Source organism: Schistocerca piceifrons, chromosome 8 (genome assembly GCF_021461385.2).
Source record: "Schistocerca piceifrons isolate TAMUIC-IGC-003096 chromosome 8, iqSchPice1.1, whole genome shotgun sequence".
Classification (NCBI taxonomy): domain Eukaryota; kingdom Metazoa; phylum Arthropoda; class Insecta; order Orthoptera; family Acrididae; genus Schistocerca; species Schistocerca piceifrons.
The window spans coordinates 172,145,292-172,168,272 of NC_060145.1; the positions used below are offsets into that span (position 1 = coordinate 172,145,292).

General features: G+C 41.9%; 2 protein-coding genes across 3 annotated transcripts in view; both read left to right on the top strand.

The window, feature by feature from the left end:
• The window catches only part of LOC124711259 (putative fatty acyl-CoA reductase CG5065), a 492,981-nt gene that overhangs the window by 285,053 nt on the left and 184,947 nt on the right, over positions 1-22,981 (top strand). The gene's annotated exons all lie outside the window — the stretch shown is intronic.
• The window catches only part of LOC124712160 (keratin-associated protein 5-4-like), a 65,596-nt gene continuing 64,411 nt past the window's right edge, over positions 21,797-22,981 (top strand). Inside the window, exon 1 of the mRNA XM_047242457.1 lies at positions 21,797-21,876. Within this exon, the coding sequence (XP_047098413.1) occupies positions 21,797-21,876 (80 nt within the window). The remainder of the gene's footprint in view (positions 21,877-22,981) is intronic.

Here is a 22,981-nt window from a genome sequence, read left to right on the forward strand (position 1 = left end):
TTTTGCTGTACCAAGATATCAAGACCATGAAATGACATTATCATGTGGCATTATAGGCCGGCAGACGGCATCTGGAGTTGTTCAACCGCCTAATGGAAGTCTTTGACGACTTGGGCGTCTATGATTATGATCTTGATGATAAAACAGCACCCAGTCTCTGGGCAGATAAAATATGACCCGGTTGGGAATCTAACCCGGGACAGCGTGATCTAGAAGCAGCGGCGCTAACCATTTGACCGCGGACATGAAGACCATGTAGACTATTATTAAAGGCCAGATCTGTTAATAGTTCAGACTGTTGCCCCTGCAACTACTGCTTCTCTTTAAGAACCATGTTCGTCTAGCCTCCCCACAGATACCCATCCGATGTGGTTGCACCTACGATATTGCTCCCTTCTTTTGAAGTTCAAATGGTTCAAATGGCTCTGAACACTATGGGACTTAACATCTGAAGTCATCAGTCCCCTAGACTTAGAACTACTTAAACCTAACTAACCTAAGGACATCACGTTTATCCATGCCCGAGGCAGGATTCGAACCTGCGAGCGTAGCAGCAGCGCCGTTCCGTACTGAAGCGCCAAGAACCGCTCCGTCACAGCGGCCGGCTCCATCAGAACAGCGTGGCGAAATTTGGCGTTAATGGTCCATGACAGCACATGACCGACGCGAGTGCGTTTGTTACAGATTCCTAAGCCCGTTCAGTAGACCTGAAAATTTACTGTGAATTTTTAATAGCTATGAAAATACTTGTAAGATTTAGAACGGAAAACGTGGGGCACATGCATGAGATAATAGCAAGAAGATGAAGTATCCATGCATCTATTACGTATTGCAAGCTTCCCACGTCTTTCGTTTTAAACCTTACAAGTATTTTCATAGCTATCATAATCTGTATAGGGCAGGAGAAATTAATTTATACGTTTTAGTCCGATTTAAAAACGTGGTATATTAAAACTTGATTTTTATTTCAATAATTATTTTCTGATCTATAGTTTAGGGTGTACCATATTTTTCAATCGATTTTAAACATTTTGATGAGATTACAAAAGAGGCATGTGTAATAAATTTCAGGTTCATTCCAGTTTCCCTTCAGCTGAGTCAATCAGTATATCGCTTCCTCTTATGCATATCACACGAAAAGACCGTGAAAGTAAAAATTACAGAGATCAGAGCTCAGACGAAGGCTTACAGCAATCGTTCTTCCCGCGAACCAGTCGCGACTGCAACAGGAGAAATGGGAAACGGCAGTGGTAGGCGGAGTACCCTCCGCCACTCACCAGACAAGGAAGTGATTTGATAGTGTCTTGTCATCCAGTTCTGATCTATGTTGAATGTTTAGTCTATGTCCCTCATCGGTTAGTACGTAACAAACACAGATAAGATAATGACCTAATAAAAACGTGGTGAAAATTTCAGCTGTCTGCCTCAGAGCTTTTTGGGTGGAAATTCCATTTTCTAAAAAATTGTATAGTATGTATTTGTTTCACATCTTAAACAAAATAACTTTTTTAATCAAATAGTAACCGACATAAAATTCTTGAATACGGCGAGTTTAATAAAAAAAAAAGGCGGGAAGTGTTAGGGGATGTTTCCAGAATGGATTAGGTACATTTAATTGTGACGAAAGAAAATGGTAGGTTTTGTTTAGTACGGTGAATATTGGGAGAAGTGCGGGTTGTCTGAAAGGACTTGGTTGTCAAGTGCTTGGACGGCCTAGGAAATTTATTCAGCGCGCAGAGGATTTCGTCGCCATGAGGCACTAAATATCAGAGCATATACGAGTAAATTTATTGTCCGTCGCTGTTCTGTTGTTTTCAGGACACTTAGTAGCCGCTCCTTAACATAGGGCAAATCAAGTACGCTTTTATTTTTAGTATTTTCTTTTCACAGAAGCTGCCTACGTACGTCTAGAACAAATCTTTGACACATTCGCATGCTCAGGGAGAGACGTGTTGAGAACCCACCGATAGGACACAGAATATTAAGTTGAAGCTGATAGGTCTACGTCGGCCTGTCTAACGAAGTGAGTGAGAGTGTGAGTGTGTTTGAGCAACATGTTAAGGGAACAAGGGTACTTGAATCTGACTCCCTTGGCCATCTCGCGTCTCTGGTGTTCTTGCGTCAAACATCATAAGAAATAAAAACAACATACTTGCTGAAAAAGGTATCGAAGGATTTACTGCACAAAGTGAGATAATTGCAAGGCACTTAAATGCAATGGTGTATCAAGAACGTAGTTCGTAAAGTTCTTAGACCGAAGAAATACATTTAAAACAGTATCAAAACGGAAAACCACTTCGAAAACAATAATACAGTTAGTAACAGCTATACTATACGTCTGGTGACGATGTGGAAGGCTCTCTATGAAGTCGTTCCAGAGAACTGCTTCATAATTCTGAAACAGCTTAGCGAAAGTGTAGAAGAGTTCCAGCTGCTGTGCAGCCTTCCATCTCCTCAGTGTATGCCCTACAGGATTAAGGTAGAGGCCTCGTTGGCCGCTCCATGTGATCGATATTTTTAATCGTGATTAATTCATCTACAAGAGTAGCTCTATGTGAACAGGGTTTATCGCGGCGGAAATGGGAGTCTGCACCAAATGCGCCTGTTGAAAACTTTCGCAGATGGCGGCAGTACCCTTTCCCTGGGTCTTAACAGTATTGTGATTACCAACGAAGGTGAAGCCCGTACATCCATCCAATATGGTACCTCTCCATGAAAGGATCCCACCTAAGTTGGACGTTCCATTGGAGAGAAGAAGTGATCTTACTTTGTGAGCAGCTCGTTTCCTTTGGCTTGACCCCCCTCCCCGCATGATTTTTGTTCTTAGTTGGTTGGGAGAAGAGGGACAGGTTTTTCGGAGAGGGAAGGGACATAACCTTATGGAAAGACGTGTATACAAGAAGTGTGGCGATCTTAACTTGATCTCCTTGCAAGAAATCTGTGCCTTGACCGTGTACGAACAACGCCGAGGGTTTTCGAATGGTTACAACAGATGTTTGTGCGGTGTTGTTACAACTGTGTGAATCTGAGGTACACCACTTCAAACGACTGTTGTGGAATTAGTACATTGCGCAGGCTGTGTTTGTGTAATTCATCAGCTGAACAACAGTAATTTTGGAATATTCTCGTTGTCCCTTATAACTTGTGTGTGTGTTTCGCGACTGGGTTTCCCTCTCTGCAGTTGATAAATCTCCACCATACCTGAAATTTGGACCATCACGGAAACTGCCAGCAAAAGAATAACATGTTGTTCGCGAGACATTACTCAAAGTCTCCCACAGGCTATGACTGTAAGTTCTAATAATTTACGAGTATATGTCTTCACACTATGTGGAACTAAATGTCTCATTGTCGTACCATCTGCTGCAGGTTTTCTTCATGCTGTTACTGTGTACCTTGACTACGCTGACAAGTGCAGGGAAGTACCGTGATGATTCTAGTGAGTTTGTGAGAGAGGGAGAGAGATTCACTGGACGACCATAGTGCTCTCCTTGTCATTAGTTTCGGATTTCGAAACAGAGGTAACTCTCCTGGAAATAGATCCTCACAAGGACCATTCTCTATTCCCTCCCACGTAGGAAGGGGAAAAAAACCGCTGGTAGGTCCATGGATCGAACGCAGCATCTCACGTGGTTGCCGGCAGCCTTGCCATCGCAGCCACGGATACAGACTAAACGACGCACAACGTTACGAACCTTAGAAGATTCCACCGAGATTCATCAAATGGAATCTGGAAGGCTGCCCAGACTTGTCTGGACAGATGTCTCGCAGACGTGCAACGCATCTTGAATAATCCGACAGCTCCTGGCGGAGTCGACTTTCTTGGCAGTCCTGAACGTTGGTTCGGTCCAAGGCTTTCGCCTCTGCCACTGCATTCACGTCAGGGTTAGCCACGAGCTACGTAGGCCACATTTTTAATGCACGCGAAAGAATGGTTTCTTGACTGAGACTGAAATAAGATGCACCTGCATTAATTTGAAGCAAACAACGTGCAATTAGCTCGGCAGCAAGATCTCGCGCCTACACCAGTATATACACTATTGGCCATTAACATTGCTACACCAAGAAGAAATGCAGATGATAAACGGGTATTCATTGGACAAATATATTATACTAGAACTGACATGTGATTATATTTTCACGCAAGTTGGGTGCATAGATCCTGAGAAATCAGTACCCAGAACAACCACCTCTGGCCGTAATAACGGCCTTGATACGCCTGGGCATTGAGTCGAACAGGGCTTGGATCGCGTGTACAGGTACATCTGCCCATGCAGCTTCAACACGATACCACAGTTCATCAAGAGTAGTGACTGACGTATTGTGACTAGCCAGTTGCTCGGCCACCATTGACCAGACGTTTTCAATTGGTGAGACATCCGGAGAATGTGATGGCCAGGGCAGCAGTAGACATTTTCTGTATCCAGAAAGGCCCGTACAGGACCTGCAACATGCGGTTATGCATTATCCTGCTGAAATGTAGGGTTTCGCAGGGATCGAATGAAGGGTAGAGCCACGGGTCGTAACACATCTGAAATGTAACGTCCACTGTTCAAAGTGCCGTCAATGCGAACAAGAGGTGACCGAGACGTGTAACCAATGGCACCCCATATCATCACGCCAGGTGATATGCCAGTATGGCGATGACGAATATAAGTTTCCAATGTGCGTTCACCACGATGTCGCCAAACACGGATGCGACCATCATGATGCTGTAAACAGAACCTGGATTCATCCGAAAAATGACGTTTTGCAATTCGTGCGCCCAGGTTCGTCGTTGAGTACACCATCGCAGGCGCTCCTGTCTTTGATGCTGCGTCAAGGGTAACCGCAGCCATGGTCTCCGAGCTGATAGTCCATGCTGCTGCAAAAGTCGTCGAACTGTTCGTGCACATGGTTGTCGTCTTGCAAACGTCCCCATCTGTTGACTCAGGGATCGAGACGTGGCTGCACGATCCGTTACAGCCATGCGGATAAGATGCCTAACATCTCGACTGCTTGTGATACGAGGCCGTTGGGATCCAGCACAGCGTTCTGTATTATCCTACTGAACCCACCGATTCCATATTCTGCTAACAGTCATTGGATCGCGACCAACGCGAGCAGCAATGTCGTGATACGATAAACCTCAATCGCGGTAGGCTGCAATCCGACCTTTATCAAAGTCGGAAACGTGATGGTACGCATTTCTCCTCCTTACACGAGGCATCACAACAACGTTTCACCAGGCAGCGCCCGTCAACTGCTGATTGTGTATGAGAAATCGGTTGGAAACTTTTGTCATGTCAGCACGTTGTAGGTGTCGCCACCGGCGCCAACCTTGTGTGAATGCTCTGAAAAGCTCGTCATTTGCATATCACAGCATCTTCTTCCGGTCGGTTAAATTTCGCGTCTGTAGAACGTCATCTTCGTGGTGTAGCAATTTTAATGGCCAGTAGTGTATGTGATGGAGTATATCGTGTCAATATTATCGAATTACTATCGTACTCGATTGGCGTATTTAGCGAGGAAAGAATTACTGTCTATATGCCCCTCTTATTCTCATGACCCCTACACGAAATAAAAGATCGTGGCATTAGAATGGTCGCATCATCTTCCTCGAATACACGTTCTCTAAATTCATCAAAATGGTTCAAATGGCTCTGAGCACTATGGGACTTAACTACTGTGGTCATCAGTCCCCTAGAACTTAGAACTACTTAAACCTAACTAACCTAAGGACATCACACACATCCATGCCCGAGGCAGGATTCGAACCTGCGACCGTAGCAGTAGCGCGGTTCCGGACTGCGCGCCTAGAACCGCTAGACCACCGCGGCCGGCTAAATTCATCAAACAGGGTTTCAGGAAATCTATATCATCCTTCTTCCAAAGATTATCATTTAAGTTCCCTGGGCATTTGTGTTACACTTTCGTATGGATTATACCGGCCTGTTATGATTCTAACAGCGCGAGTCTGAATCCGTTCGAGGTGTGTTGTCATACCTTCTTGATAATGACTGATCAACGCTCTAGAATTGGCTGCATTACTGTCTTGTATGCGATTTCCTTTACAGATGCATTCCATTTTCGTAATGTTTGTGTGCAGACAGTCTCTCACGTAATGCATTCTTCACTAACGTCAGCTCGCCACGTCCAATCTCGAAGGTAACTAACTTTCACGACCGTTACAGTCTGTATTTGAAGCAAACCTAATTTACATCCTCTTAGTGGCACTGCTAACGCCACTCTTATGCGACTGGCGTGAAATGTGAATAGACGTCATCTCTCAGATTAAGAAATACGCCTGCCAACTTTCGTTTATGTCGCACAACTCCTGCTTGGTATTGGGATTTTCTTTTACCGTCGGTGTATATCGAGGGCTGGTCTCGAGGGCTGTCCGGTAGGCGGCTCGCGGGCAGGTCTGTCGCCGCGGGAGCCCGATACATGGGCGGCCCGTCATGTTCTGCAGAGACTTCAGTTGCCTTACCTATTACAATAAGGTATTACAGTGTCCGTGTTATTCCGAAATACGATGCATGCATGTCCAAAGAAACTTCGCATCGTAATTCGTAATAACTCCGATATCGTATTTATCCGCTCACACCGAGCAGGCGACTCTAAAGTACGAGGGTGAGTCAAATGAAAACCTTAAATATTTTTTAAAATATTATTTATCGTGCAGAAGTGGTACAAAGCTGTATCACTTTTCAGCATAATCTCCCCCACGCTCGATGCAAGTCCTCCAGCGCTTACAAAGTGCATAAATTCCATTAGATAAAATTCTTTTGGTAGTCCGCGCAACCACTCATGCACCGTGTGGCGTACCTCTTCATCAGAACGGAACTTCTTTCCTCCCATTGCGTCTTTGAGTGGTCCAAACATATGGAAATCACTTGGGGCAAGGTCTCGTGAGTATGGTGGATGAGGAAGACACTCAAAATTCTGGTCTGTGATTGTTGCAACTGTTGTACGAGCAGTGTGGGGCCTTGCATTGTAATGTTGTAAAAGGACACCTGCTGACGGCAATCCACGTCTCTTTGCTTCGATTGCAGGCCGCAGATGATTTTTTAGGAGATCTGTGTATGATGCACCGGTGACAGTGCTCCCTGTAGGCATGTAATGCTCCAAAATGGCGCCTTTTTCGTCCCAAAACAGAGTCAGCATAATCTTCCCTGCTGATGGTTCTGTTCGAAACCTCTTTGGTTTTGGTGATGAGGAATGGCGCCATTCCTTGCTCGCTCTCTTCGTTTTCGATTGGTGGAAGTGAACCCAGGTTTCGTCTCCAGTAACGATTTTTGCAAGGAAGCCATCACATTCTCGTTCAAAGCGCCGAAGAAGTTCTTCACAAGTATCAACGCGTCGTTATCTCATTTCAGGAGTCAGCTGCCGTGGCACCCATTTTGTAGGCACTTCGTGAAACTGGAGCACATCATGCACAGTGTGGTGTGCTGACCCATGACTAATCTGTAAACATGCTGCAGTGTCATTCAGTGTCACTCGGCGGTTTTCCTTCACTATGGCTTCAACTGCTGCAATGTTCTGTGGAGTCACAACTCGTTGTGCGTGACCTGGAGCGTCTTCCACTGAAGTCACACCATTTGCGAACTTCCTACTCCATTCGTAGACTTGCTGCTGTGACAAACATGCATACCGTACTGAACCTTTATTCGTCGATGAATTTCAATAGGTTTCACACCTTCACTACACAAAAGCCGAATAACAGAACGCTGTTCTTCCCTGGTGCAAGTCGCAAGTGAGGCGGCCATCTTTATATTGGTACTGCGACGGTATGTGTGTATCTGCGCTATGCTGCCACCTACAGGCCGTTCTGCACGCTGTTTGTAGCATGCTTACCAACTTACAGGATAACGGCGCGAAATTTCGATTTGTTATTACAAATTTAGGATTTTCATTTGACTCACCCTCGTGCACGGAAACATACAAAATGGTTGTACGTGTACAGGTTGTAGACGCATGCTTGACGACATAGGGAAGTTCAGGTCTGGCCGTGAGATGTGCTCGGATCGTCGAATTAAAAGGCAACCGCTGAGGTGTTAGATTAGGTAGTGTGTAAGCCTAGGGACCGATGACGTCAGCAGTTTGGTTCCACAGCATGGGATATCATCACAAATTTAAAATTTAATATATTTAATGCCTGTCTATTACGACCTGTAGTTTTAGCACACTCATTTTCGAAGCGTTATCATACTTTTTTTAATTTAATCATCACAAATAGAACATTACATGTCAAACAACAAACAAAGAACGTATCATATTCATTAATCATCTGTTAACATGTGCACCCTGATGTTTTCAGGGTGTAATAATTGATCCTTTAAATTTTGATTGTGCAGTCGTATAAACTGTTTCTCTTCTAATATTTCGGGAGCATTTCTTGCGGCCATCTTCAGAGTCAGCAGACTGACTAGAGCGACGAGTACACTACCCATTTCGTCGTTTCAGACTCAAAATGAATCTGTGGGTCGGCGGGCGATCCATGCTCAGCTGTCCTATGTATCATCATTAGCTGCACTGTAGCGATGTCTTTCAGAGTTTATTAAAAAAAAACGCATTCCACAGTTTATCCAGGTTGAAACCGCTGTCTCTGTTCATTCAATTCTTCGCTAAATGAATTTAAACTGCTTCTTTCACCACAGAGTTCCAAAAAGGTTACGTCGACGCTAGAATTTCGAAGTTTTCGTACCTTAAAGATCAGTGGTGTTCAAACTGCCATCCGCTGACCATATCAAGTATTGGTGCGGCCCGCGGTTCTCTGTCATATTTTATAACAATATGCATCTAGGAACTAACAGCTGAATGCAGAGACGTCAACTAACATTAAGAGCTTCGAAAGTGTGTAATTTCCTGCTCAGTAATAAACAAAAAAATGGTTCAAATGGCTCTGAGCACTATGGGACTTAACATCTGAGGTCATCAGTCCCCTAGACTTACTTAGAACGACTTAAACCTAACTAACCTAAGGACATCACACACATCCATGCCCGAGACAGGATTCGAACCTGCGACCGTGACGGTCACGCGATTCCAGACTGAAGTGCCTAGAACCGCACGGCCACAAGCGGCCGGCAGTAATAAACAAAAATACTCACAGAGACAGAAATAATTCCAGATGTGCTTAATATTAATTCACTTTGGTGAAACCGTCCATGAGCGGAATTAAGTTGGCTACTTGCCTCTGGGGTAGCGGGGTAAATAGCTCAACCATTGCGGTATTAGAGGATGTGATACAGGGAATGTTTTATTATTTGCGACTCATACCGATTAGCTGCTATTGTGGAAGTAACGTGGATTCATGAACGCGCATTACGGAGATGGTCATCTTCAAATGCGGTATATATTTGTAGCAATGCACATTAAATTAATTAAGGCTGTTACAACGCAGTGAGTGGACGAAAAGTGACATTTAAATCGCTTAGCAAGTTTTAGTGTTGGTGTTTCATATTCAATAGTACATTTAAATAAAAGCACAAATATTATTAATAGTCAAGGTCGTTCGCAGATGTAGTAAATCAAAAAGCTTCACTTGCTACTATAGTGTTAGATAGGTTTGATCGCTGATATTTGCAGAAAACTAAAACAGGCCACAGTCAACAGGAAGTGTTCTGAATTCCGCCGACATGTAGCGATCAGTATTTAACGGCCGCCGGCGACATTCTTGCATGTCAACTATAGAAGGAATATAGGCCTACAGAGAAATGAAGGCTAATGTAATATAACGCGATGCGTAGAAGAAAAGTGACATTCACATTAGTTAGTAGCCTAAAACTTTGTGATCGTGTGTCGAAATAATCAGCAACCAGTTGCATAAAAGAAATTTTATTTCCTTACACGATTTCAGGTACTTAGTGCCCTTCTTCAGAAGATTATAACTATCATATTATTTGCGAGTGCATCATATTGCTGTGCTCATGTGGTTCATAGTGCCTGTACAACAGTGGTGTAAAGAAGCCAAACAGGAAGCGATTGATTCTGATGATGTCTCATACTGCATAATGCATTTAAATATGTGTACAATTACGGTTGTTAATCAGTTAAATCATTCGCTTGCACAGACAACAGAGCAACACTTCTTCCGTAACCAGAAACAGGAAACAGTCAACAAGAAGTGCTGGCCAACTTAAGTCACCCACCACTGCCCCTTACTACATCTAGTCTGTGGCGTGCTGGCAATATACTAATATATAATATAAAGATCGGTACATATGCGGCCCAAAGTGCCGCCCCACAATGTCGGCATTGGCTGATGAGCAAAAAATTTTGGCGACGACTGGCATACAGTACCCGTGCCGATTTAGTGTTCTGCCCCAGCTGATTTATTGGGCTGCAAGAGCCTGGTGTACCTATGGCGTTCCATACATTTTTCATGAAGTGTACAAGTTGTCTGCTCGATTTACGAGAGGCCACACTTGGAGGGGCTCCTGTAAACCCCAGCCATACGGAGAATAAAGTCATCTCTGACGGAATCCAGAACTACTGATTTCTTCGATGGATGTCGAAAAATTACTTTAACTTTATGTTTGGTGAGGATTCGATCAATTTTTAACTAAAGGTTTCTCGTACATAGCAGAAAAGCAATGTATTTAAATCTGTTCCTTCCTTATTCCTTATATCCACTTTAGATTTTGTTTGTAGCTCCTTAATATGTGTTGCGGAAAATGCTCGTTTGCTTCGAAAAGTCCTTTTAACTATAGAAGCTCATAATGATTGACGATAGCTTGGATCGCCCGCTTAGCCAGAGATTGCAATTACGCATAGAGTCTGTTGCCGATCAAAGTCTCTGGCGCTTGTATATCCGTGGTTTGCAACGACGTAACGAGTAGTGTAGTTTGTGTATCAGCTCACTCTAAGGTGGCCGAAAAGTATGCGGCCAAAATATTATTATTATCTTCTTTCCTTTCTCAGACCTTACGTCTGGTTAAAAATGAAAAGTGACGCGGACCTTGATCAAGTGTGACTTCCTTTTAACTGTACGGTATATGTTACATTGTATTTAGGAACTTTCGGGTTATTGAACACGTATCAATAATAACGAATTTCTGTAGTTGTATATATACGTTTGGATGTAGCTGTATTGCATTGATGTACTGGTGGATATTGTGTGGTATGACTCCTGTAGTTGATAGTATAATCGGTATAATGTCAACTTTATCCTGATGACACATGTCCTTGACTTCCTCAGCCAGTTGGATGTATTTTTCAATTTTTTCTCCTGTTTTCTTCTGTATATTTGTTGTATTGGGTATGGATATTTCGATTAGTTGTGTCAATTTCTTCTTTTTATTGGTGAGTATGATGTCAGGTTTGTTATGTGGTGTTGTTTTATCTGTTACAATGGTCCTGTTCCAGTATAATTTGTATTTATCATTCTCCAGTACATTTTGTGGTGCATACTTGTATGTGGGAACGTGGTGTTATATTAGTATATGTTTTATGGCAAGTTGTTGATGTATTATTTTTGCTACATTGACATGTCTTCTGGGGTATTCTGTATTTACTAGTATTGTACATCCACTTGTGATGTGATCTACTGTTTCTATTTGTTGTTTGCAAAGTCTGCATTTATCTGTTGTGGTATTGGGATCTTCAATAATATGCTTGCTGTAATATCTGGTGTTTATTGTTTGATCCTGTATTGCAATCATGAATCCTTCCGTCTCACTGTAAGTATTGCCTTTTCTTAGCCATGTGTTGGATGCGTCTTGGTCGATGTGTGGCTGTGTTAGATGATACGGGTGCTTACCATGTAGTGTTTTCTTTTTCCAATTTACTTTCTTCATATCTGTTGATGTTATGTGATCTAAAGGGTTGTAGAAGTGGTTACGCAATTGCAGTGGTGTAGCCGATGTATTTATATGAGTGATTGCTTTGTGTATTTTGCTAGTTTCTGCTCGTTCTATAAAGAATTTTCTTAAATTGTCTACCTGTCCATAATGTACGTTTTTTATTTCGATGAATCCCCTTCCTCCTCCCTTTCTGCGTAATGTGAATCTTTCTGTTGCTGAATGTATGTGATGTATTCTATATTTGTGGCATTGTGAACGTGTAAGTGTATTGAGTGCTTCTAGGTCTGTGTTACTCCATTTCACTACTCCAAATGAGTAGGTCAATATTGGCATAGCATAAGTATTTATAGCTTTTGTCTTGTTTCTTGCTGTCAATTCTGTTTTCAGTATTTTTGTTAGTCTTTGTCTATATTTTTCTTTTAGTTCATCTTTAATATTTGTATTATCTATTCCTATTTTTGTCTGTATCCTAGATATTTATAGGCATCTGTTTTTTCCATCGCTTCTATGCAGTCGCTGTGGTTATCCAATATGTAATCTTTCTGTTTAGTGTGTTTTCCCTTGACTATGCTATTTTTCTTACATTTGTCTGTTCCAAAAGCCATATTTATATCATTGCTGAATACTTCTGTTATCTTTAGTAATTGGTTGAGTTGTTGATTTGTTGCTGCCAGTAGTTTTAGATCATCCATGTATAGCAAATGTGTGATTTTGTGTTGGTATGTCCCAGTAATATTATATCCATAATTTGTATTATTTAGGATGTTGGATAGTGGGTTCAGAGCAAGGCAGAACCAGAAAGGACTTAATGAGTCTCCTTAGTATATTCCACACTTAATCTGTGTTGGCTGTGATGTGATATTATTTGAATTTGTTTGGATATTAAGTGAGGTTTTCCAATTTTTCATTACTACGTTTAGGAACTGTATCAATTTAGGATCTACTTTGTATATTTCCAATATTTGTAGTAACCATGAGTGGGGTACACTATCAAAAGCTTTTTGGTAATCAATGTATGCGTAGTGTAGCGACCTTTGTTTAGTTTTAGCTTGATATATCACCTCTGCATCTATTGTCAGTTGCTCTTTACATCCTCGTGTCCCTTTGCAACAGCCTTTTTGTTCTTCATTTATAATTTTGTTCTGTGTTGTATGTGTCATTAATTTCTGTGTAATGACAGAAGTTAATATTTTGTATATTGTTGGTAGGCATGTTATGTGGCGATATTTAGCTGGGTTTGCTGTGTCTGCTTGATCTTTAGGTTTCAGATAAGTTATTCCATGTGTAAGTGTATCAGGGAATGTGTATGGGTCTGCAATGTAACTGTTAAATAATTTAGTTAGATGTGAATGTGTTGAGGTGAACTTCTTTAGCCAGAAATATGCTATTTTATCTTTTCCAGGGGCTTTCCAATTGTGCGTAGAATTAATTGCTCGGGTGACTTCATGTTGCAAAATTATCACTTCAGGCATAGGTGGTATCATCTTGTATGTATCTGTTTCTGCTTGTATCCACTGTGCATGTCTGTTATGTTGTACTGGGTTTGACTATATGTTGCTCCAGAAGTGTTCCATGTCTGTTATCTTTGGTGGATTATCTGTTTTAATGTGTGTGTTATCTATTGTCTGGTAAAATTTCTTTTGGTTTGTGTTGAATGTTTAGTTTTGTTTCCTTCTATTTTCACTTTTTTTGTATCTTCTAAGTCATTTGACCAATGCTTGTAATTTCTGCTTCTTTTCATCTAATTGCTCTATCACTTCTTGTTGTGAGATTTTACCTAAACTTTTTCGTTTTTTGTCTGATACTTCATTTCTTATAAATTGTGTTAGCTGTCCGATGTCTTTTCTCAGTTTTTCTATTCTGATCTGTAGCCTGCGTTGCCATGCTGCTTTTGTGGGTTTCTTCTGTGTGTGTGTTGGTTCTGATCTCTGCCTAGTGTGTATATTTAGTGTAGTGAGTGCTCCTATATAAACCAGTAGTTGTAACTCTTCCATAGTTGTGTTTTCATTTATTTTGTTGTGTATGATTGTGTTGATAGTTTTTATTGCTGTTTCGACTTGTGGGTTATTTGGGGGTCTATACAAGAATGGTCTAATGTCTGTATTTGTGTCTTTGTATTCTATATATGTCAGCTGAAATTTCTCTTCTATATCTAACATGTTTGTCACTTCGTGTTCTATTTGTGCTTGTTCTGGTGGCTGTCTTAAGATTTCGTTTTCCTCTGATTGTTTAATTGATGCGTGTTGTTCTTTGTTTGTTTGCTCTGGGATTTTTGAGTCCATTACTGTATTTTCCTTCTTCTGATTTCACATTATTTTGTTCCAGTATTTGTTGTACTTGTTATTTGATGTTTTTTAATTCTGACTGGGGTATCCTGTTATTTTTGATTATTACACGGATCTGATCTGCTAGTCGTTGTTCTGTTAAAAATTTTAATTCTGGGTATCTGATAATAAATGTTGTGTATACTTGTGATCTGTATCCAGTTGTGTTGGTTCCTAGGTTTGTTGCTTGGTAATAACAGAACATGAGGTGTCGATTAACTTCATCTGACCATCTCATCCTCTGTCTTTGTTTTCCTTCTAGGGTGGTTGCAGGAAGCATATCCTGCAAAACACCTCTATTTGGATTTAAATCATTTTCCAGTTGGCTAGCAGTGTCGTTACCATTGTGGGCGGGCATAGTGTTCAAACGTCGTCCCCGACCATGACGGCGCTTGTCCGAGGCTTCTTTAGTTCTGTCCTGAACCAACTAATCACATTATAAGGGGGGTTAGCCCTATTAGTGGTTTGTTCTTTTCGTCGCCTTTTACGACTGGCAGAACATACCGGAGACCTATTCTTTTCCCGGGCCTCCACGGGGTTTATTATTATTATTATTATTATTATTATTACTACTATTACTAGGCAAGAGAAGAAGTAACATTTTATTTAATCTCGCACCGAAGTGTAAAGTTCTCAGCAGAAAAAGATATCATTTTTTGAAGAGTCATCACTTTGACGCTTCTAAGTCAGTGCAATCAAGATGCAGCCATTTTTGTCATATATTTTCGTACTCGGAAATTCAATGATTAAAACATCTAGGGTGCTTCCCGTTAACGTAGAATCAAGAAATTTGGCAAGAAGAAAGGCTTCACAGTAAAAGTAAAGGGAAGAAACCAGAAAACTCTTTATAAATTTTTGTCATATGTTGTCCGACTTCAGACTTCAAATTAAAACCTTTTCGAACGTCATCATTTCCCTGGAACCCAGTATCCATCTCGATAACTTTTAGTGTGTTGATCGAAGTTCAACCGTCGATGTTCCCATTCTCGCAAGTGTATCTACTACAGAAAGTAATATCTTACACCGAACGTACAGCATAAGTCGATCTCATATGCGAAGTAGACTAGCCGGTTACAGAAGGAACAATGGTGTCTGACGCTTGATACCAGCCGGCTAGAGACAGCAATAAGACGTCACATGCCAACCACAGTGAGTTAAGACTAGGTCCTGACGAAATATGTAGTAGCAGAGGATTGGTGATAAGATTACTAAAGCGCGTTAGCAGAGCCTTTTCATCTTCATGCACAAACCTTCGTTGCTCTGAGGCCCAAATGCAAGCAGGGATCTGACCTGAAACTTCCAGTTAGATTAAAACTGTGTGCCGAACCGAGACTTGAACTCGATACTGTGGCCTTTCGCGAACCGGACAAGTGCCTTACCGACTGGGTTTTAATCTGCCAGGAAGTTTCATCTCAGCGCACTGTCCGATACAAAGTAAAATTCATTCAAGGATCCGAGTGATCGCAAAGGTACAGGCGCACAGCGGGGCGCAGCCGACGAAGAGCGGGTCAAGGCAGCGCAGAACAGCGAAACGAAGGAAATACTTCGCAACACACTGTGTGCGAAAAGTGTGAGGCAGTTCAGCCATTGGTGCGAAATTTTTCCCTGTTTACCCAGGGCACAGTCTTTCCTTGTGAAGGTGTGGCTGAACTCATGGATCTTGGTTCAGAGTCGGATTCTGATGGTGAAAAAGACATGCTGATGATATATAATCACATAAAAACAGAGGATGTCAGAATGGAAAAGCGGATACATGAACGAGAGAAATATTCATGGCGATTTCGTTTTCTCACCACAGTTTTCTGATAAACAGTTCACGAATTACTTACGTGCTGACCGCAGTGAATTCCACTATATTCACGAGCTTGCGTGGAAATCTATATTTTCTAATGGCTTTAATGCCCAAAAAATCGACTAGAAGAGAAGAAAAACTCTATTGTTCATATAAGTTGTATTGAAATTCGAACAAAGTAAAGAAATAAACAAATGATCCATAGATTAATTCGGAAAATTGGGAAAATTGTTGTTAGTATTCACGAGTTGAGAGTAAGGTCCAGCACCTGTAATTAAAGGCACGTCCACTGAGAACTGTCAAAGACATACCGCTGGCTTTCGACTAGTATGATGATTATGTAGCACTTGCTGCGTCGTAGTTTCGGCGTGGTTCGAGCTCTTGTGCTGGAAGCTGCGAATTCCTAGAAGAGATGCCGCAGCTTGCGAAACCACTTCAAATGTTTTACCTCTGGTGAAATGTTGACTTGTTATTGGCATAGTTTTAGTAGCTTGGTACATCGGCGTGAAGAAATGGTAGTGGGTCATTGGCAGATTTTGAGTCTTGACTCTTTTTTTACGTTCAATGGCCCTTTCCTTTATTTGCTCTATGCACGCTGCGCAGTGGAATGTTGTATAGTCTTGGAAACATAGTTTCTTCATTTTCTTTGGCTAATCTTTATAACATCGATGCTTGATTAATGAGGAGATGCCCAAATCTGCAGACCTTCAATTTGAGATGTAACTTCTCCTTAACTATCAATACTTCAAATAGTTTCACATTCGTTGTCATTTTGAGAGACCACTTTATTATATGTCATCGCTTTCCTGATAACTGGCCCAGTTTTGGCTTGTCATATATGGCAATAAAAATTGAATTTCTTTTTGAAATTGCCATTGCTTCATTTCCTTAATTGGATCTCCAGTTTTGTAACACTTGCTTTGTCAGCTGTGTGCAACTCTGTCACAGTTCCTTAAACTAATTGACTTCGGCATCTGAACTATAATAATTTGTAACTTCATAACGATTTAACATTCATTGTGACCTTCTCTGTAAAGGTCACAGAAAAATCGCTTCCAACGTAACGAGCCATGGATAGGAATTGAAAGTTTGCTTAGCTTCAACCGCCCCACCCTTTCCTGACCTTATCAGTTTTCTTTTCTGCAGCCTGTATACAGTGAGGTGACAAAAGTCATGGGATACCACGTAATATCGTGTCTGACCTGCCTTTGCCCAGCGTAGTGCAGCGACTCGACGTGGCATGGACTCAGAAAGTCGCTGGAAGTCTCCTACCGAAATATTGAGCCATCCTTCCTTTATAGCTGTCCATAATTGCGGAAGTGTTGCTCATGCAGGATTTTGCGCACGAACTAACCCCTCGATTATGTCCCATAAATTTCCGTGGGATTCATGTCGGGCGATATGGGTGGCCAAATCTTCGCTCGAATTGTCCAGAATTTTCTTGAAACTAATCGCGAACAGTTGTGGCCCTGTTACGTGTTTGGGAACGTGAAGTCTATAAATGGCTGCAGATGGCCTCCAAGTAGCCGAACATAGCCAGCTCCAGTCACTGATCGGTTCAGTTGGACCAAAGGGCCCAATCCATTCCATTTAATCACAGCCCACACCATTGTGGAGCACCGCCACCTTGCACAGTGTCTTGTTGACAAAGTGTTGTCAATGAAAATATTTAGTCATGGGAATATCTTTTCAAGTAGTTCGTTGGCTAAGAAGTTAAAGAACCAGTTTACATGTACCTCCACTGTCTGATTCTGAAAAACGGCTCCCGTACGTCTATGTGGCAGATAAGGCCTTTCCTTTATTAGACAGTTTAGTTATGTCGTGTTCCGTAGATCATATTCACGATTATTTTATTGATATGATATGGAACAAGTCAGATTACTATATATATATATATATATATATATATATATATATATATATATATATATATATATATATATATATGAATAGTGTTAATAATAATATTACTGAAATTTTAAGTTCTACACATGCAACTACATTTAGAGGTACAATATTTTTTTTTTTTTTACCAGTTCTGAAACAGAAACTCGTCCATGGAACAGAAGTTGTCCAAAAGAAATGATTTTAAGCTAGATTTAAAACTTTATCTGCTACCTGCCAGACACTTTATGTTGTTGGGCAAATGATTTTGGCTACTGAATAGTGTACTTGTTTTTGAGCAACTGACAGCTTCAATGACAATTTAATGAGACCATACCTAAACAGAAGCGTTACAGATAATTATGAATACAAAGTTTTCAGCTACAGAATTTCGTGAGCCAGGCAAGTAGCTGTGGTTCATGGTGTGGGTTCCTGTAGTCATGTCCTAGTTCATGAACCACGGGCAACGTATGAGTGGCCAAGTAAATGGTCCCGACAGTCGGGATACCAGTTACTTTGGAATAAGGCCGGGCATCTCGGACATATTCTGAGTCGTGGTCACCTTTGTGCTCATACGGCAAAGACTACCAAATCCACCGGTTAGTCCCTCAGCCGTTAGGGGTAAAACCCAATGGGACTCGGGGCAAGTAAGGCTAGCAACCTGCTTCCCTGGTACTTTAAATATGATGCTGGCAACAATCAGAACAATCAGGCAAGTAGCTGAATGCTCCTTTGGAATACTAGCATCACGATTCTCGTTATCGGAAAACTATTTGACATTAAAATTGACAGTGTTATCATTGTTTTTAGTTGGCGTGTCTGCTACACGACTACTTCAGAACTAATCTTAATGTTAATAGCAATGGACATGATGACGATGATGATGATGATGATGATGATGATGATGCAGTGTTGCCCAATAATCGACTGCTTCCATTGATCCAAAACAATAGGAGTGCCGTAAGTGCTTTCGTTGTAAGGGAGAAGTTTACACTACTTGAAGGCAGTTGAATGTGTGCCTTGGCAAGCAGACAGTGCTTCAAAAGAAAAATACTTGAGAAACAATTACCATTATTTCGACAGAAATTTAAAAAAGTTGTCGTTACTCTTTCTTTGATGTTTAACATGATAAATTTGAACTAAACAAAAGTAATAAAGCATGATACTTATTATGTAGGCTGAGGTGACAAAAGTCATGGTACAGCGATGTGCATATGTATGGATGGCAGTGGTATCGATAAAAGAACAGTACACTGGAGGAACTGTCATTTGTACTGCCTTCACTTAACAACTGAGAGCAGTGGCGTTTGCGCAGAGTTGTCAGTGCTAACAGACAAGCATCACTGCGTGAAAAAACAGCAGAAATCAATGTTGGACGTACGACGAAAACTGTTAGGACAATGATCGAAGCAAACGAAATGAATTAAAATTTGTGCTGCGGTCAGGACTCGAACCCATTACACTACCACAGCACGATGGTCAACATTGCTGCACGAAATACCTAAGCTTAGTGCCCTCCCCAACACAAACTTCAATTCACTTTTCATTCATTCATTTAGTTCGTGCAGCAATGTTGACCAACGTGCTGTGGTAGTGTAATGGTTAGCATTTCTGCCTAGCAAACAAGAAGACTCGGGTTCGAGTCCTAGTCGCAGCACAAATTTTAATTAATTTCGTCTGCTTCGATCTTAAATGTCTCAGGGTAACATTTAATTATAAGATTGTTAGGACAGTGCCACGAAATCTGCCGTTAATGCGCTGGGGCTGCAGACGACCGACGTTAGTGCCTTTGCTATCAACCTGACATCACCTGAGCGTCTTTTCTGGGATCTTGACCATGTCAGTTGGACCCTAGGTGATTGGCATTCCGTGGCCTGGCCAGACGAGTCTTGATTTCAGTTGGTAAGAGCTGATGGTAGGGTCAGTGTGTCGCAGATCCCACGAAGCCGTGCACCCAAGTTATCAACAGGACACTATGCAGGCTGGTCGTGGACTGTATTTATATTGAATGGACCAGGTCCTGGATATGTTCGGCTACTTGGAGACCATTTGCAGCCGTTCAGGGACTTCACGTCCCCAAACAGCGACGGAATTCTTATGGACGACAATGTGCAATGTTACCGGGCCACAATAATTATTGTTCGCGATTGTTCCGAAGAACATTCTGGGCACTTCGTGCGATTGATTTGGCCACCGAGATCGCTAGACGTGGATCCAATTAAACATCTATGGGACGCAATCGAGAGGCTACTTCCTGCACAAAATCCTACGGCAACACTTTCGCAATTATGGACGCCTATAGAGGCAGCATGGCTCAATATTTCTGCAGGGGACTTCCAGCGACTTGTTGAGTCCATGACACGTCGATTTGCTGCGCTACGCCGGGCAAAAGGAGATCAGACACGATATTTGGAGATATCACATGGCTTTTGTCACCCCACTGTGTATTCAGATCTTTCGCGGTAGCATCCCAAATTTCTTGTTTTAATTTAATTTTTATGTAGTCACAATTATTGGTATCATACAAAACCAAGGAACACGTGAGGCAATACTGACCCTACGATTTATCTTAGAAAACAGATTAAGGAAAGGCAAACCTACGTTTCTAACATTTGTAAACTTGGAGAATGCTTTAGACAATTTTGACTGGAATACTCTCTTTCAAATTCTGAAGGTGGCAGGGTAAAATACATGGAGCGAAAGGCTATTTACAATTTACACAGAAACCAGATGGTAGTTATAAGACTCGCGGGGCATAAAAGTGAAGCAGTGGTTTGGAAGGGAGTGAGACAGGATTGTAGCCTATCGTCGATGTTATTCAATCTGTATATTGAGGAAGCAGTAAAGGAAACAAAAGAAAAATTTGGAGTAGGAATTAAAATCCATGGACAAGAAATAAAAACTTTGAGGTTTGCCGATGGCATTGTAATTCTGTCAGATACAGCAAAGGACCTGGAAGAGCAGCTGAACGGAATGGGCCGTGCCTTGAAAGGAGGATATAAGATGAACATCAACAAAATCAAAACTAGGATAATGGAATGTAGTCGAATTAAATCGGATGATGCAGAGGGTATTGGACTAGGAAATGAGACGCTTAAAGTAGTAAATCAGTTTTGCTATTTGGGTAGCAAAATAACTGATGATGATCGAAGTAGAGAAGATATAAAATGTAGACTGGCAATGGCAAGGAAATCGTTTCTGAAGAAGAGAAATTTTTTAAAATAGAGTATAGATTTAAGTGTCAGGAAGTCGTTTCTGAAAGTACTTGTATGGAGTATAGCCATGTATGGAAGTGAAACGTGGATGATAAATAGTTTGGACAAGAAGAGAATAGAAGCTTTCGAAATGTGATGCTACAGAATAATGCTGAAGATTAGATGGGTCGATCACATAACTAACGAGGAGGTATTGCATAGAATTGGGGAGAAGAGGAGTTTGTGGCACAACTTGATAAGAAGAAGGGGCCGGTTGGTAGGGCATATTCTGAGGCATCAAGGGATCACCAATTTAGTATTGGAGGGCAGCGTGGAGGGTAAAAATCGTAGAGGGAGAACAAGAGAGGAATGCCCTAAACAGATTCAGAAGGATGTAGGTTGCAGTAGGTACTGGGAGATGAAGAAGCTTTCACAGGATAGAGTAGCATGGCGAGCTGCATCAAACCAGTCTCAGGACTGAAGACCACAACAAATGTTTCAAATGGCTCTGAGCACTATGGGACTTAACTTCTGAGGTCATCAGTCCCCTAGAACTTAGAACTACTTGAACCTAACTAACCTAAGGACATCGCACACATCCATGCCCGAGGCAGGATTCGAACCTGCGACCGAAGCGGTCACGCGGCTCCAGACTGTAGCGCTTAGAACCGCTCGGCCACCCCGGCCGGCGAAGACCACAACAACAAACAAAACCATGTACGGTCGAATTGCTTCAGTTATATTGTCCTTCATTTTCAGCTCAGACTGCTGAGATTGCGCGATAAGTAGCTGGAAAGGATTTGCAGCCAGCGGACAATGGGCCAACAATCCGACCGTTCCCACGCCGCTGGAGCAGGGTCTGTTATGCCGGCCGCCAGCTTCGTGGCGCTCGCGCAGTAATCTTGTGTCCCGGACACTCCGCGGCGAAGGCGGAAGCAGGCACTGTGCTTCTCTGACGTGCCCCTCAATTTGCGTTCTTGTATTTACATCTATGAGTCACAAAACTTTGGCTGCCCTGCCCTTCGTCAGCCTGGCCTAAACGTGTAAGACACCTTTCGTGGCAGAGGTGTGATTTCGTACGTTCACAGAAGTTCTCCTGCGTACCTAGTGGGACTATCAGTACTGGAAGAGAATCTGTTGCCAAAAGATAGTGTAGCCTCAGCCACATGGATTGTTACCACAGTCAAGTTTCAATCAGCAGTTGAGAGTGCGTTGTTTTGAAACTTCGTTGCAAAACAGCGCACGCTCCATTGCAGAGGAAAGGTAGTTCGTTCTGGAAACAACCTCCTAGGCTGAGGCTAAGCCATTTCTCCGCGATATCTCGGGAGTGCTATCTCCACGAGGTATGCAGGAGAAATTCTGCAAAGCATGGAAGACGAGAGGTGAGGTACTGGCGAAAGTAAAGCTCTGAGGACGGGTCGTGAGTCTTGTTTGCACAGCGCGCTAGGTAGAGCACTTGCTCAAAAAAAGCTCCAGTTCCATGTTCGAGTCCCCATCTGCCACACAGTTGTAATTTAACAGCAGGTTTCAAATCATCGCATACTCGGCTGCAAAGTAAAAATTCATTATGGAACGAATTTATTGTTAAAAATAGTTCTGGATTCAAAATGTAGACAGATGTTGTCACCTACATTGACGGAAAATAAAATACTAGCACCAAGTAATAACTAATGTAGAACAATGAAATTTCGGCAATTAATTTGTCTACGTAATATAATCGGAAAGGAAAGCAATACGTGGAAAACACTGATAAGGAGAAGGGACAGGATGATAGGACATCTGCTAAGACATGAGGGAATGACTTCCATAGTACTAGAGGGAGCTGTAGAGGGCAAAAACTCTAGAGGAAGACAGAGATTGGAATACGTCAAGCAAATAATTGAGGACGTAGGTTGCAAGTGCTACTCTGAGATGAAGAGGTTAGCACAGGAAAGGAATTCGTGGCGGCCCGCATCAAACCAGTCAGTAGACTGACGAAAAAAAAAAAAAATGTATACGATT